Raw genomic sequence first — 12,639 nt, forward strand, 5'->3', positions numbered from 1 at the left:
CCAATACCCCCCCCCCATTGTCCCCAATGGCCCCGTCCCCCCCCGCACCCCCATTGTGGGCCGCTCCCCCGCCATTGTCCGGCCCCAGCGCTGGGGCAAGCCCGGGCTCGCCGGGCGCTACCAACTGCGACACTGGGGGGGGGGGGTGTTTGGGGGGGGGTGATTTATTGTTGCGGGGGGGGGTGGGGGGCACCCCCCCCCCCTTCTCGTCCTGTTCATGGGAAGGATTCGCCGACGGGCGCGGAGCTGATGAGGAAGACCCGGACGTAATGCGCGGCCTGGGGGGGGGGATGCAATGGGAGCGTTGGGGGGGGGTGGAACGGGGACACCCCCCCGCCCCCCCCCCGGGCTGGGGGCACAATGGAACAGCCCGAAGGATGCGGGAGATAGGGACCCCCTTAAGGGGACCCCCCCCCCAACCTCCAATGGGGACACAAGGGTTGGGATCCATTGGGGACCCCCCCCCGGACCCCAAGTTGATGGGGACCCATTGGGGGTCATGAATGGGGACCTCTCCCCCCACCAAAGTTCCCCCCCCCCCCCCCCCGGGATTTGGGGACGCCCCCAAAGGACCCAGGAGCTGGGGCCCCATTGGGGACCCCCCCCCCCATAAGTGGGGCCCCCCCCGCACCGCAAAGACCCCGGCGAGCAGCAGCAGGGCCAGGAGGAGGCAGACGAGGGCCAAGAACATGAGGGGGCAGCCGGGGGAGGGCGTCTGAGCCTGGGGGGGGCCTGGGGGGGGGACACACACACGGGAAGGGGCGTGGTCAGCGCCAGACCACGCCCCCTCCCCGTAGCTCCACCCCATTGGCCGCGGCGCGTCTAGGCCACGCCCCCATCGGTGCCATTGGCCCCGCCCCCCTGCCCTCCCCTTACCTGGGGCGTCCCCTCTGGGGGCGTCGGCGGTGATGTCGTCGGTGACGTCATCGTCCCGGCAGGCGGAATCTTCGGGGATGGGGTCTCCTGGTCTGATGTCACCCGTGACGTCATCCTCGGGGCTGACGTCACAGCTGGGGAGGGAGTCGGGGGTGACATCGCCCCCAATGCTGTCACCCCAGGTGATGTCACCTCTGACATCACCCTCGGGGGTGACGTCATGACCAGCACTGCCTCTGGGGATGGGGGAAGTGACATCATCCTCAGGCATGACATCATCGGTGATGTCATCCCAAGCAGAAGGAGCGTGCTCATTGGCACAGATGATGTCACCGGCAAGTTCACCATCTCCTGGCAAGGAGGAAGAGACATCATCAGTGGCAATGACGTCATCAGCGGTGATGACGTCATCAGCAGGGATGTCCCTAGGTACAAAACCCGCCATGTCTTCCTCTGCAGTGACGTCAGCGCTGACATCATCAACACGGGCATCCCTGGAAAGGGCGGTAGGGTCGTCTGTGGCTATGATGTCATCAGTGACGTCATCCCTGTGCGTGATGTCACCGCTGGTGAGCTCCTCCCGAGGAAGGCCGGAAGCGGCGTCATGACCGGTGATGTCCCCAGCGATGACATCACCAGTGATGTCACTCCCAGGAAGGGAGGAAGTGATGTCACTCTGGGCGATGACATCGCCCACAAGGGGCTCCTCAGGGGCGGAGGAAGAGACATCACCCTCCATCGTGACGTCATCGCCGGTGACGTCGTCGGGGGTGACGTCATCATCGGGTACATCCTCGTCCTCCGGGGGGGGGGGCCACCACCGTGATGGTGATGCCGCCGGCCACGCACGTGCCCCCAAGGGTGTCCCCCCAGCCTGTGACGTCATCGCTGACGTCATCCCCAGCCCCAAAGGCAGGGATGGCCCCAGTGTCCCCCAGTGATGGGAGGTCCCCAATGGCCTCGGCCCCGGTGTCCGGAACATCCCTGTCCCCATTGTCCTTTGGGGCCACCACGTCCCCATTGTCCCCAACGACCTTTGGGGCCACCACATCCCCATTGTCCCCAATGCCCTTTGGAGCCACCACATCCCCATTGTCCCCTTTGTCCTTTGGGGTTACCACATCCCCACTGTCCCCAATGTCCTTTGGAGCCACCACATCCCCATTGTCCCCAAAGGCCTTCGGGGTCACCACGTCCCCATTGTCCCCAATGTCCTCATTGTCCCCAATGCCCTTTGGAGCCACCACGTCCCCATTGTCCCCAGTGTCCTTTGGGGTCACCATGTCCCCATTGTCCTCAATGTCCCTTGGGGTCACCACATCCCCACTGTCCCCAGTGTTCTTTGGGGCCACCACATCCCCATTGTCCCCAATGTCCTTTGGGGCCACCACATCCTCATTCTCCCCAATGCCCTTTGGAGCCACCATGTCCCCATTGTCCCCAATGTTCTTTGGGGCCACCACATCCCCATTGTCCCCAACAGCCTTTGGGGTCACCACATCCCCATTGTCCCCGATGTCCCCAATGTCCTTTGGAGCCACCACATCCCCATTGTCCCCAACAGCCTTTGGGGTCACCACATCCCCATTGTCCCCAATGTCCTTTGGAGCCACCACATCCCCATTGTCCCCAACAGCCTTTGGAGCCACCACATCCCCATTGTCCCCAACAGCCTTTGGGGTCACCACATCCTCATTCTCCCCAATGCCCTTTGGAGCCACCACGTCCCCATTGTCCCCAATGTTCTTTGGGGCCACCACATCCCCATTGTCCCCAATGTCCCCAATGTCCTTTGGAGCCACCACATCCCCATTGTCCCCAACAGCCTTTGGGGTCACCACATCCCCATTGTCCCCAATGTCCTTTGGGGCCACCACATCCTCATTCTCCCCAATGCCCTTTGGAGCCACCATGTCCCCATTGTCCCCAATGTTCTTTGGGGCCACCACATCCCCATTGTCCCCAATGTCCCCAATGTCCTTTGGAGCCACCACATCCCCATTGTCCCCAACAGCCTTTGGGGTCACCACATCCCCATTGTCCCCGATGTCCCCATTGTCCCAATCATCCTCATCTGGCGGCGCTGCAGTGACAGTGATGGTGATGCCACTGGTCCAGGGGGTGACGGTGACAATGGGGACATCCATGGGGACATCCATGGGGACATCCATGGGGGTGGCCGTCGCCTCCGTATGGAAAGGACAAGGGGGGGCAGCACTGGGGCACCCCTCGGCCATGACCTGCGGGGGGGGGGGGGGGGGGGAACCAGAGGGTACAGGGACATCACTGGGGTGACACCAAGGACGGGGGGGACGGGACACAGAGGGACAAAGTGGGGGGGGGGGGGGGGGGAAATGGGGGAGCCCAAACGGGGACCATGGGGTGGGGGGGTTCCGATACCTGAGGCAGGAGCAGGCGTCGCTGGCCCCGATGTCCCCACACGGCAGCGGCAGCTCCTGGATCCCAATGGAATGGGGGGGGCGGGGGGGGGGGGGGAGGGAGGAGGAGCCTGCCCCCCCCCCACCCCCCCCAATGTGGGCTGAGCCTGGGACACTCGTGATGGGTCCCGGGGGGGGTAAGAATGAGGCCAAAGAGTGCTTAAAGGGGGGGTTTAGGGGGGGGTTTATTGGGTTTTGGGGTGCAAAGGGGGGTCCGAGGGGGGGTCCGAGGGGGGGTCCAAGGGCTCCAGGGCTTCCAGTGCTTGTTGCAGGCGGGCGAGCTCAGAGCGGAGGATGGCGACCTGGGATGGGGGGGGGGGACATTAATGATAGTAACGTTAATGAGCCCCCCCTGTTAATGAGGTTAATGAGGTTAATGAGCCCCCCTAGTTAATGAGGTAAAAGGGATTAACAAGCCCCCCCCCCCCCCCCAGCCCTGCAGGGTTATGGGGGACAATGGGATGCACTGGGGGGTAATGGGTGCCAATGGGGTACAATAAGGGGCAATGGGGATACAATGGGATGCAATGGGGGGCAGTGGGGGACAGTGGGGTGCAATGGGGGGCAAAAGGGGTACAATGGAGGGCAGTGGGGTGCAATGGGGGTACAATGGAGAGCAATGGGATACAATGGGGGCACAATGGGGTGGAATGGAGCACAGTGGGGGTGAATAGGATACAAAAGGTGGTACAGTGGGGGTCAATGAAGCACAATGGGGTCAATGGGATACAATGGGGGGCAATGGGATACAATGTGGGTACAGAGTCAGTGGGGTTCAATGGGTGTACAGTGGGGGTCAACAGGATGCAATGGGGGTCAATGGGATACAATGGGGGCCAATAGGGGTCAATAGAGTACAATGGGGGACAATGGGGTACAACAAGTGCACAATGGGGTTCAATGAGGGTACAATGGTGGTCAATGGGGAGCAGCGGGGTACAATGGGGGTCAATGGAATACAATGGGGTTCAATGGGACACAAAGGGGTTCAATGGGATACAATGGGGGCCAATGGAGTACAATAGGGGACAATGGGGTACAACAGGTGCAGAATGGGGGTCAATGGGGGTACAACGGTGGTCAATGGGGAGCAGCGGGGTACAATTGGGGTCAATGGAATAAAATGGGGGTCAATGGGATACAATGGGGGCCAATGGGGGTCAATGGGGTACAATGGGGGTCAATGGGGAGCAGCGGGGTACAATGGGAGTCAATGGAATACAGTGGGGTTCAATGGGATAGAATGGGTGTACAATGGGGGTACAATGGGGGTCAATGGGGAGCAGCGGGGTACAATGGGGGTCAATGGAATACAGTGGGGTTCAATGGGATAGAATGGGTGTACAATGGGGGTACAATGGGGGTCAATGGAATACAGTGGGGTTCAATGGGATAGAATGGGTGTACAATGGGGTTCAATGGGGTTCAATGGGGCCGTACCTGGTGCTGGGCGCTGGGCTCTGGGGCCCCCCCCAGGCCCTGGAGGCGCCGCTGGAGGCCGAGGCTGCGGCTGCGGAGCTGGGCCCGGGCGGCTGCTGGCTCCACCAGGCCCTGGGTGGGTGGGTGGGGGGGGTCCTCCAGTGTCCCACAATGCCCTGCGACACCCCCCCCCCCCCCCCCCCCCGCAAAGGACCCCCAGTATCCCACAGTGCCCCTGGGGTCCTCCCATATCCCACAATGCCCCGGGGCGCGCTCACCTGCAGGCAGAGGAGCACGTGCGTGTCGGGGCCCGCGGGCGCCTTCACCCAGCCCGGGCCGGGCTCTGGCTCCGCCCCCAGGGGGAGGAGCTTCAGCGGCCCCGCCTGCGCCAGCGTCCGGAGGGTGGGGCCCAGCGGCTCCAGCCAATCGCGTGTCTCCGCCGGGCACTGCACGGCCACTGCGCAAAGCATGCTGGGATAGCGGCGCTGCCCCCCTCGGCCCCGCCCAACATGGCTGCCTCCAGTGGGGGGTGTGCGGGGAAACATGGCCGCCTCCGTGCGCCCCAGAGCATGCTGGGATTGCTGGGCCGTGGCAGCCCCCAGTGGGGGCCGCCATCTTGGGGCACAGGGCGGCCAAGAGCATGCTGGGACATGTAGTCCTAGAGAGCTGTCACCCATATTGGCTGCCCCAGGGCATGCTGGGACTTGTAGTCCCCTATGCATGCCAGCCATATTGCAGGCCCCGGGGCATGCTGGGACTTGTAGTCCCCTATACCTGACAGCCATCGTGGCTGCCCCAGGGCATGCTGGGACATGAAGTACTCACCATGGGGCCGGGCCGCCCCAAGGCGGAAGGTGTCCCGCAGCGCCCGCAGCGCCCGCACCACCTCCAGCATGGCCCCCACCTCCCGCTCCACAGCGGGGCAGTGCCAGTGGGCCTGGGGGGACACAGACAATGGGGTCAATGGGGCGTCAATGGGGCGCTAATGAGACATCAATGGGATGTCAATGAGACGTCAATGACACCCCCAAACCCCATTTGTCATTAGGGCAGCAATGGGACATTATTGAGGTGTCAATGGGGTGTTAATGAGACATCAACGGGATGTCAATAGGGTATCAATGGGGAGATATTGAGGTGTCAATGGGGCATCGATGGGGTGTCATCAATGGGGAGTTACTGAGGTGTCAATGGGGAGACAATGAGGTGCTAATGGGATGTCAATAGGGCATCAATGGGGTGTCTATAGGGGGTTAATGAGATATGAATGGGGCATCAATGAGGTGTCAATGGGGTGTCTATAGGGGGTTAATGAGACGTCAATGGGGCATCAATGGGATGTCATCAAAGAGGGGTTAATTAGGTGTCAAAGGGGCGTCATCAATGAGGTGTCAATGGGGTGTCTATAGGGCGTTAATGAGATGTCAGTGGGGCATCAATGAGGTGTCAATGGGGTGTATACAGGGCGTTAATGAGACGCCAATGGGGCATCAATGAGGTGTCAATGGGGTGTCTATAGGGTGTTAATGAGACGTCAGTGGGGCATCAATGAGCTGTCAGTTGGGTGTCTGTAAGGCATTAATGAGATATCTATGGGGTCTCAGTGGGTTCTCTAAGGCACTCACCAGGCTGGAGGCATCGGGGAAGGGCGCAAGGGCGATGCTGGGGGGCACCGGGGGGGCGCGGGGCAGCCGCTGCCAGAGCTCCTCGCTCAGGAAGGGGGCGAAGGGGGCCAGGAGCCGCAGCCCCACATCCACGCAGCAGAGCAGGGTCCGGCGCGTGTCCGGCGCCGTCTCCGGGTCCTGCAGCAGCCCCTTGGCAGCCTCCTGTGGGGAGAAAGAAGCATCAATGGGTTCAATGACATCAGTGGTAGGGGCAGGACGGAGCCATCAATGGCAGGGGCAGGATGGAGCCATCAATGGGTTCAATGCCGTCAATGGCAGGGGTAGGATGGAGCCATCAGTGGCAGGGGCAGGATGGAGCCATCAACGGGTTCAAAGCCATCAACAGCAGGGGCAGGATGGAGCCATCAACGGGTTCAAAGCCATCAATGGCAGGAGCAGGATGGAGCCATCAATGGGTTCAATGCCATCAACGGCAGGGGCAGGATGGAGCCATCAATGGGTTCAAAGCTGTCAACGGCAGGGGCAGGATGGAGCCATCAATGGCAGGAGCAGGATGGAGCCATCAATGGGTTCAATGCCGTCAATTGCAGGGGTAGGATGGAGCCATCAATGGGCTCAATGCCGCCAATGGCAGGGGCAGGATGGAACCATCAATGGGTTCAAAGCTGTCAATGGCAGGGGCAGGATGGAGCCATCAATTGGCTCAATGCCGCCAATGGCAGGGGCAGGATGGAGCCATCAATGGGTTCAAAGCCGTCAATGGCAGGGGCAGGATGGAGCCATCAATGGCAGGGGCAGGATGGAGCCATCAATGGGTTCAAAGCCATCAATGGCAGGGGCAGGACGGAGCCATCAATGGCAGGGGCAAGATGGAGCCATCAATGGGTTCAATGCCATCAATGGCAGGGGCAGGATGGAGCCATCAATGGGTTCAAAACTGTCAATGGCAGGGGCAGGATGGAGCCATCAACGACAGGGGCAGGATGGAGCCATCAATGGGTTCAGCGCCGTCAGTGGCAGGCTCAGGACCCACACGCACCAGGAAGACGTCGCAGAAGCTCCGTGTCCAGAAGTGTTGGACGGCGCCGAGGGCTCCGTGCGGCTCCAGCTCTTCCATGTGCCGGGCGCAGGCTCGCACCGCCTGCAGCAGCCGCCCCAGCACCCAGCGCCCCATGGGCACACGGGGGCAGCACTGGGGCGAGGCGAGGGGGATGCGGAAGGGGAGGCAAAGGGCGATGCTTTGGATGCTGCTCCCCTTGCACCCCCAATACCCCCCCCTTTTAACCCCAGAACCCTCCTTTAAACCCCCCCAAACTCCCTCTTTAACCCCCAAACCCCTCCTTGTCACCCCCAAACCCCTCACATCCCCCCTTCACCCCCCAAACCCCCCCTTTACCCACCCTCTTTGTCCCCCCCCAACCCTCCCACTGACCCCCCCATACCCTCCTCTTTACCCACCCAAACCCCTCTTCCACCCCCAAAGTCCTCTTTTGACTCCCCAAACCCCTTTAGGCACCCCTAACCCCCCCCCCCCCAGTACCTCCTCAGGGCGCTGTGGGTCGCAGTGGGGCCCCAGCGCCTGCAGCACGAACCTGACCCCGTGCCAGACCTTATTGCAGAAGCGCCTGTGGGTCAGGGCTGTCCCTGCGGCCACCCGGATGCTGTCCCCTATGGGGGGGGGGACACACAACAGGGACACTCAATGGGGGCCGGGGATGCGCAGGGTCCTAGTGCCCCCCCGCCGGCTCTCACCGTGCACGTTGTGGGAGCACAGGAACATGCGCAGGGCATCAGCGCCGCACTCAGGGATGCCCTGGGGGAACTGGAGCCGCTGCAATGGGGAAAGGGGGGGGGTCAGGAAAAGGAGGGGTTATGGGGGGGATATGGGGGGGTAAAGGGGGGGCTATGGGCAGGGAAGGGCCCCACCTGCCCCTCTGTGGCCACCCGGAGCTCGTGGGGGTCCAGGACCTTGGTTTGGAGCCTCTGCTGCAGCTCCTGCAATAGGACAGACCCTGCAGTAAACACCAACCCCATTGGGAGACCCTACAGGAAACACCAACCCCATTGGGAGACCCTGCAGGAAACACCAACCCCATTAATCCTGTTATTGTAGGGTCTTATACACATATACACATATAACGCACATATATATGTGTTATTGTAGGGGCTCGTGTGTTATCATAGGGTCTCCCATGTGTTCTTACAGGGTCTCCCATGTGTTATTACAGGGTCTCCCATGTGTTACTATAGGGTCTCCCATGTGTTATTACAGGGTCTCCCATGTGCTATCATAGGGTCTCCCATGTGTTACTATAGGGTCTCCATGTGCTATCATAGGGTCTCCCATGTGTTATCATAGGGTCTCCCATGTGCTATTACAGGGTCTCCCCTGTGCTATCATAGGGTCTCCCATGTGTTATTACAGGGTCTCCCATGTGCTATCATAGGGTCTCCCATGTGCTATCATAGGGTCTCCCATGTGTTATTACAGGGTCTCCCATGTGCTATCATAGGGTCTCCCCTGTGCTATTACAGGGTCTCCCATGTGTTATCATAGGGTCTCCCATGTGTTACTATAGGGTCTCCCATGTGTTACTATAGGGTCTCCCATGTGTTACTATAGGGTCTCCCCTGTGCTATTACAGGGTCTCGTACCTGCAGCGAGGCGCCAGCGATGACATCCCGGGGGTCGATGACATTCCCAAGGGATTTGCTCATCTTGCGCCCATAGGAATCACGCACCAGCGAGTGCAGTAGGACCTGGGTGTGTGAGGGGGGGTGGAACACGACGTTCCAAAGAGTGGGAATAGGAGACATTTGGGAACACGGAACAGCCCCAAATGGGGATGGGAACCCCATGAGCAGGGGTTGAAGGGGCAATGGGGTCCATAGGGGCACACAGGGGGGACCCTGGGGTCCGTGGGGGGGACATTGGGGTCTATGGGGTGGTACCTGGGTGAAGGGCAGGTGCCCGGTGAGCTGCAGGCCCAGCATGGCCATTCGGGCCACCCAGAAGAAGAGGAGGTCGCTGCCGGTGGCCAGCAGGGCCGTGGGGTAGAAGCGCTGCAGGTCGGGGGTCTGGGGACACCAGAGGGGCCCTTGGGTCCCTTTGTGTCCCATTTGTGCCCCCCTTTGTGTCCCATTTATGTCCCTTTTGTGCCCCCCTTTGTGCCCTCCTTTGTGTCCCCATTGTGTCCCCTTTGTGCCCCCCTTTGTGTCCCCATTGTGTCCACTTTGTGCCCCCCTTTGTGTCCCCATTGTGCCCCCTTTGTGTCCCCATTGTGTCCCCTTTGTGTCCCCCTTTGTGTCCCCTTAGTGCCCACTTTGTGTCCCCCTTTGGGTCTTCTTTGTGTCCCCTTTGTGCCCTCCTTTGTGTCCCACATTGTGCCCCCTTTGTGTCCCCATTGTGTCCACTTTGTGCCCCCCCTTTGTGTCCCCATTGTGTCCCCATTGTGCCCCCTTTGTGTCCCCACCATTCACCTCTTGGGGCCAGCCCAGTGCAGCGAAGGGGAAGAGCGCGGATGAGAACCACGTGTCCAGGACATCGGGGTCTGGGGGGGAACCCAAAAGGCATCAGAAAAGGGGGGGCTTGGGGTGAAAAAGGGGGGGTTTGGGGTCCAATTTTGGGTGAAAAGGAGGAGTTTTGGGGTGAAAAAGGGGGGTTTTTGGGGTCCAATTTTGGGGTGAAAAAGGAGGAGTTTTGGGGTGAAAAAGGGGGTTTTGGGGTCCAATTTTGGGTGAAAAAGGGGGGTTTTGGGGTGAAAAGGGGGGTTTTGGGGTCCAATTTTGGGGTGAAAAAGGAGGGGTTTTGGGGTGGAAAAGGGGGTTTTGGCGTCCAATTTTGGGGTGAAAAAGAAGGGTTTTTGGGGTGAAAAGGGGGGTTTTGGGGTCCAATTTTGGTGTGAAAAAGGAGGGGTTTTGGGGTGAAAAAGGGGGGTTTGGGGTCCAATTTTGGGGTGAAAAAGGGGGTTTTGGGGGCTCGGACCTTGCTGCAGGCGCAGCCCCTCGGGGGGGCAGCGCAGGAGCCGGGCAGCGGCCGCTCGGGCTTCGGCCTCGCCGCGTGCCACGACCCAGAGGCCAGCAGGGGGCGCCGGAGGGGGCCCCCGCACTCGGTAGGCGGGGACCCGGTGACCCCACCAGAGCTGCCGGGAGAGGCACCAGTCCCTGCGGGGGGACAAGGAGAGGGGGCAGTGGGGTACGGGTGTGGGTGTGTGGGGTAGGGGTATGGGTACATGGTATGGGATATGGGGTATGGGGTGTGGGGTGTGGGATATGGGGTATGGGGTACAGGATATGGGGTATGGGATATGGGGTACACGGTATGGGATATGGGGTAGGGGGTATGGGGTAGGGGGTATGGGGTAGGGGGTATGGGGTAGGGGGTATGGGGTAGGGGGTATGGGACATAGGATACGGGATATGGGGTATGAGATATGGGGTACGAGATATGGGGTACATGGTATGGGATATGGGGTATGGGGTGTGGGGTACACGGTATGGGGTACGGGATATGGGATATGGGGTAGGGGGGGATATGGGATATGCGGTATAGTGATGGGGTGTGGGTATGGGATATGGGGTATGGGATACGGGGTAGGGCGGATATGGGGGTTATGGGATATGCGGTATAGTGATGGGGTATGGGGTATGGGGACGCTTTTCCTTACCCCACATTATCCATCCAGGTTTTCAATTCTTCTCATGGAATTTGGGATGAGTTGGAGGCGTCCGGATGTCACTGCCTGGGAAGGGGATGAAAGAGGGGAGAAGGGGTCACACAGGCAGGGTTCGGGGGTGTCTCCCCCATATCCCCAATCCCATATCCCATACCACATACCCCACATCCCATACCCCATATCCCATGCCCCACATCCCTACCCCACATCCCCATATCCCCATGTCCCTGTCACCTCCCGGGCCCGTGCTGCCATCTCCCGGCACCGCAGGAACCATTGGCTCTTCAGCAGGTACTCAACGACGTCCCCAGAGCGGCTGCGGGGACACCAGGGTCACCCGATGGGATGGGATGGGGATGGGATGGGAATGGGATGGGGATGGGATGGGGATGGAATGGGATGGGGATGGAGGTACCTGCACATGGGCAGGGTCATGGCGTGGTCCTGGGTGCCGCGGTGCAGCCCCAGCTCAGCCAGAGCGGCCACAACCTTGTCCCGTGCCTCGAAGCGATGGACGCCCTGGGGACACACATGGGGACGTGGGGATGGACATAGGGACACACATGGGGATGGACATAGGGACAACACATGGGGATGAACACAGGGACACACATGGGGACACGGGGATGGACATAGGGACACACATGGGATGGACATAGGGACACACATGGGGACACGGGGATGGACATAGGGACAGACATGGGATGGACACAGGGACACACATGGGGACATGGGGATGGACATAGGGACACACATGGGGATGGGCATAGGGACACACACAGGGACACGGGGATGGACATAGGACACACATGGGGATGGACATAGGGACACACATGGGGACATGGGGATGGACATAGGGACACACATGGGGACATGGGGATGGACATAGGGACACACATGGGGACATGGGGATGGACATAGGGACAGACAACGGGGATGGACATAGGGACACACATGGGGATGGACATAGGACAGACACGGGGATGGACATAGGGACACACATGGGGATGGACATAGGGACAGACACGGGATGGACACAGGCACACACACAGGGGCACACATGGGGACACGGGGACGAGCAGTACCTGGAGCCACCCCCGCCCGGGGGGCTCATGGTGCCATCGTCCCCAATGACAGAGAGCAGGGGCAGCCCCTGGGCCCGGGCCAGCACCAGGTCACGGGGACTGTGCCCCGGGGTCACCTTCACCGCGCCTGTGGGGGGACCCCATTGATACCTCTGAGCCCATTGACACCCCCCGTCCCACCCCAGCCCAGCTCCCAGTCCTAGCCCCATACTGGTCCCAGTACCGGTGCCTCGGCTGGGCTCCACGGACGGGTCGGTGACGATGGGCAGGAGCTGCCCCCGTGAACGGGTGCCGGACCCGGCGGCCATGGAGGTGCTGGGGAAAGGGGCGGAATCACGGCGGGCACAAGCGCCGCCGGCCACGCACTGTCCCTTTAAGAGCACCCGGCCCCCACCCCTCCACAAGCCCCGCCTACTTGCCCTTATATGGACGCATCCATTCATACAGGCGACGCGCCAAAGCAGCTCAACAACCAATAACTGCGAGGCACTTGCTGCTGAAGCACGCCCCCCATAAACCA

General features: G+C 60.9%; 3 protein-coding genes across 3 annotated transcripts in view; all 3 read right to left on the minus strand.

The window, feature by feature from the left end:
- Positions 1–1,575: 1,575 nt before the first annotated feature.
- Positions 1,576–3,347, minus strand: LOC136017072 (collagen alpha-2(XI) chain-like). Its single transcript, XM_065685037.1, has 2 exons — positions 3,277–3,347; positions 1,576–3,116 (listed from the first exon to the last, which is right to left on the minus strand). The coding sequence occupies exon 2, from the start codon at positions 3,111–3,113 to the stop codon at positions 1,656–1,658; it is 1,458 nt and encodes a 485-aa protein (XP_065541109.1). The 5' UTR covers positions 3,114–3,116; positions 3,277–3,347; the 3' UTR covers positions 1,576–1,655.
- A 127-nt stretch (positions 3,348–3,474) lies between these two features.
- Positions 3,475–12,639, minus strand: part of LOC136016548 (valine--tRNA ligase, mitochondrial-like) — a 16,900-nt gene continuing 7,735 nt past the window's right edge. The window contains 12 exon segments of the mRNA XM_065683905.1: positions 3,475–3,616; positions 4,755–4,865; positions 5,012–5,190; positions 5,559–5,670; positions 6,359–6,559; positions 7,398–7,550; positions 7,899–8,026; positions 8,111–8,189; positions 8,285–8,353; positions 9,014–9,118; positions 9,311–9,436; positions 9,839–9,909. Coding sequence (XP_065539977.1) covers positions 3,500–3,616; positions 4,755–4,865; positions 5,012–5,190; positions 5,559–5,670; positions 6,359–6,559; positions 7,398–7,550; positions 7,899–8,026; positions 8,111–8,189; positions 8,285–8,353; positions 9,014–9,118; positions 9,311–9,436; positions 9,839–9,909 — 1,451 coding nt within the window. The 3' untranslated portion in view covers positions 3,475–3,499.
- Positions 11,049–12,561, minus strand: LOC136016437 (valine--tRNA ligase, mitochondrial-like). The gene is made up of 5 exons (XM_065683624.1): positions 12,343–12,561; positions 12,120–12,246; positions 11,450–11,553; positions 11,269–11,350; positions 11,049–11,100 (listed from the first exon to the last, which is right to left on the minus strand). Exons 1-3 carry the CDS (start codon positions 12,425–12,427, stop codon positions 11,466–11,468), a joined length of 300 nt encoding a protein of 99 aa, XP_065539696.1. The 5' UTR covers positions 12,428–12,561; the 3' UTR covers positions 11,049–11,100; positions 11,269–11,350; positions 11,450–11,465.

The sequence above is a fragment of the Lathamus discolor genome, chromosome 6 (assembly GCF_037157495.1).
Source record: "Lathamus discolor isolate bLatDis1 chromosome 6, bLatDis1.hap1, whole genome shotgun sequence".
NCBI lineage: Eukaryota > Metazoa > Chordata > Aves > Psittaciformes > Psittacidae > Lathamus > Lathamus discolor.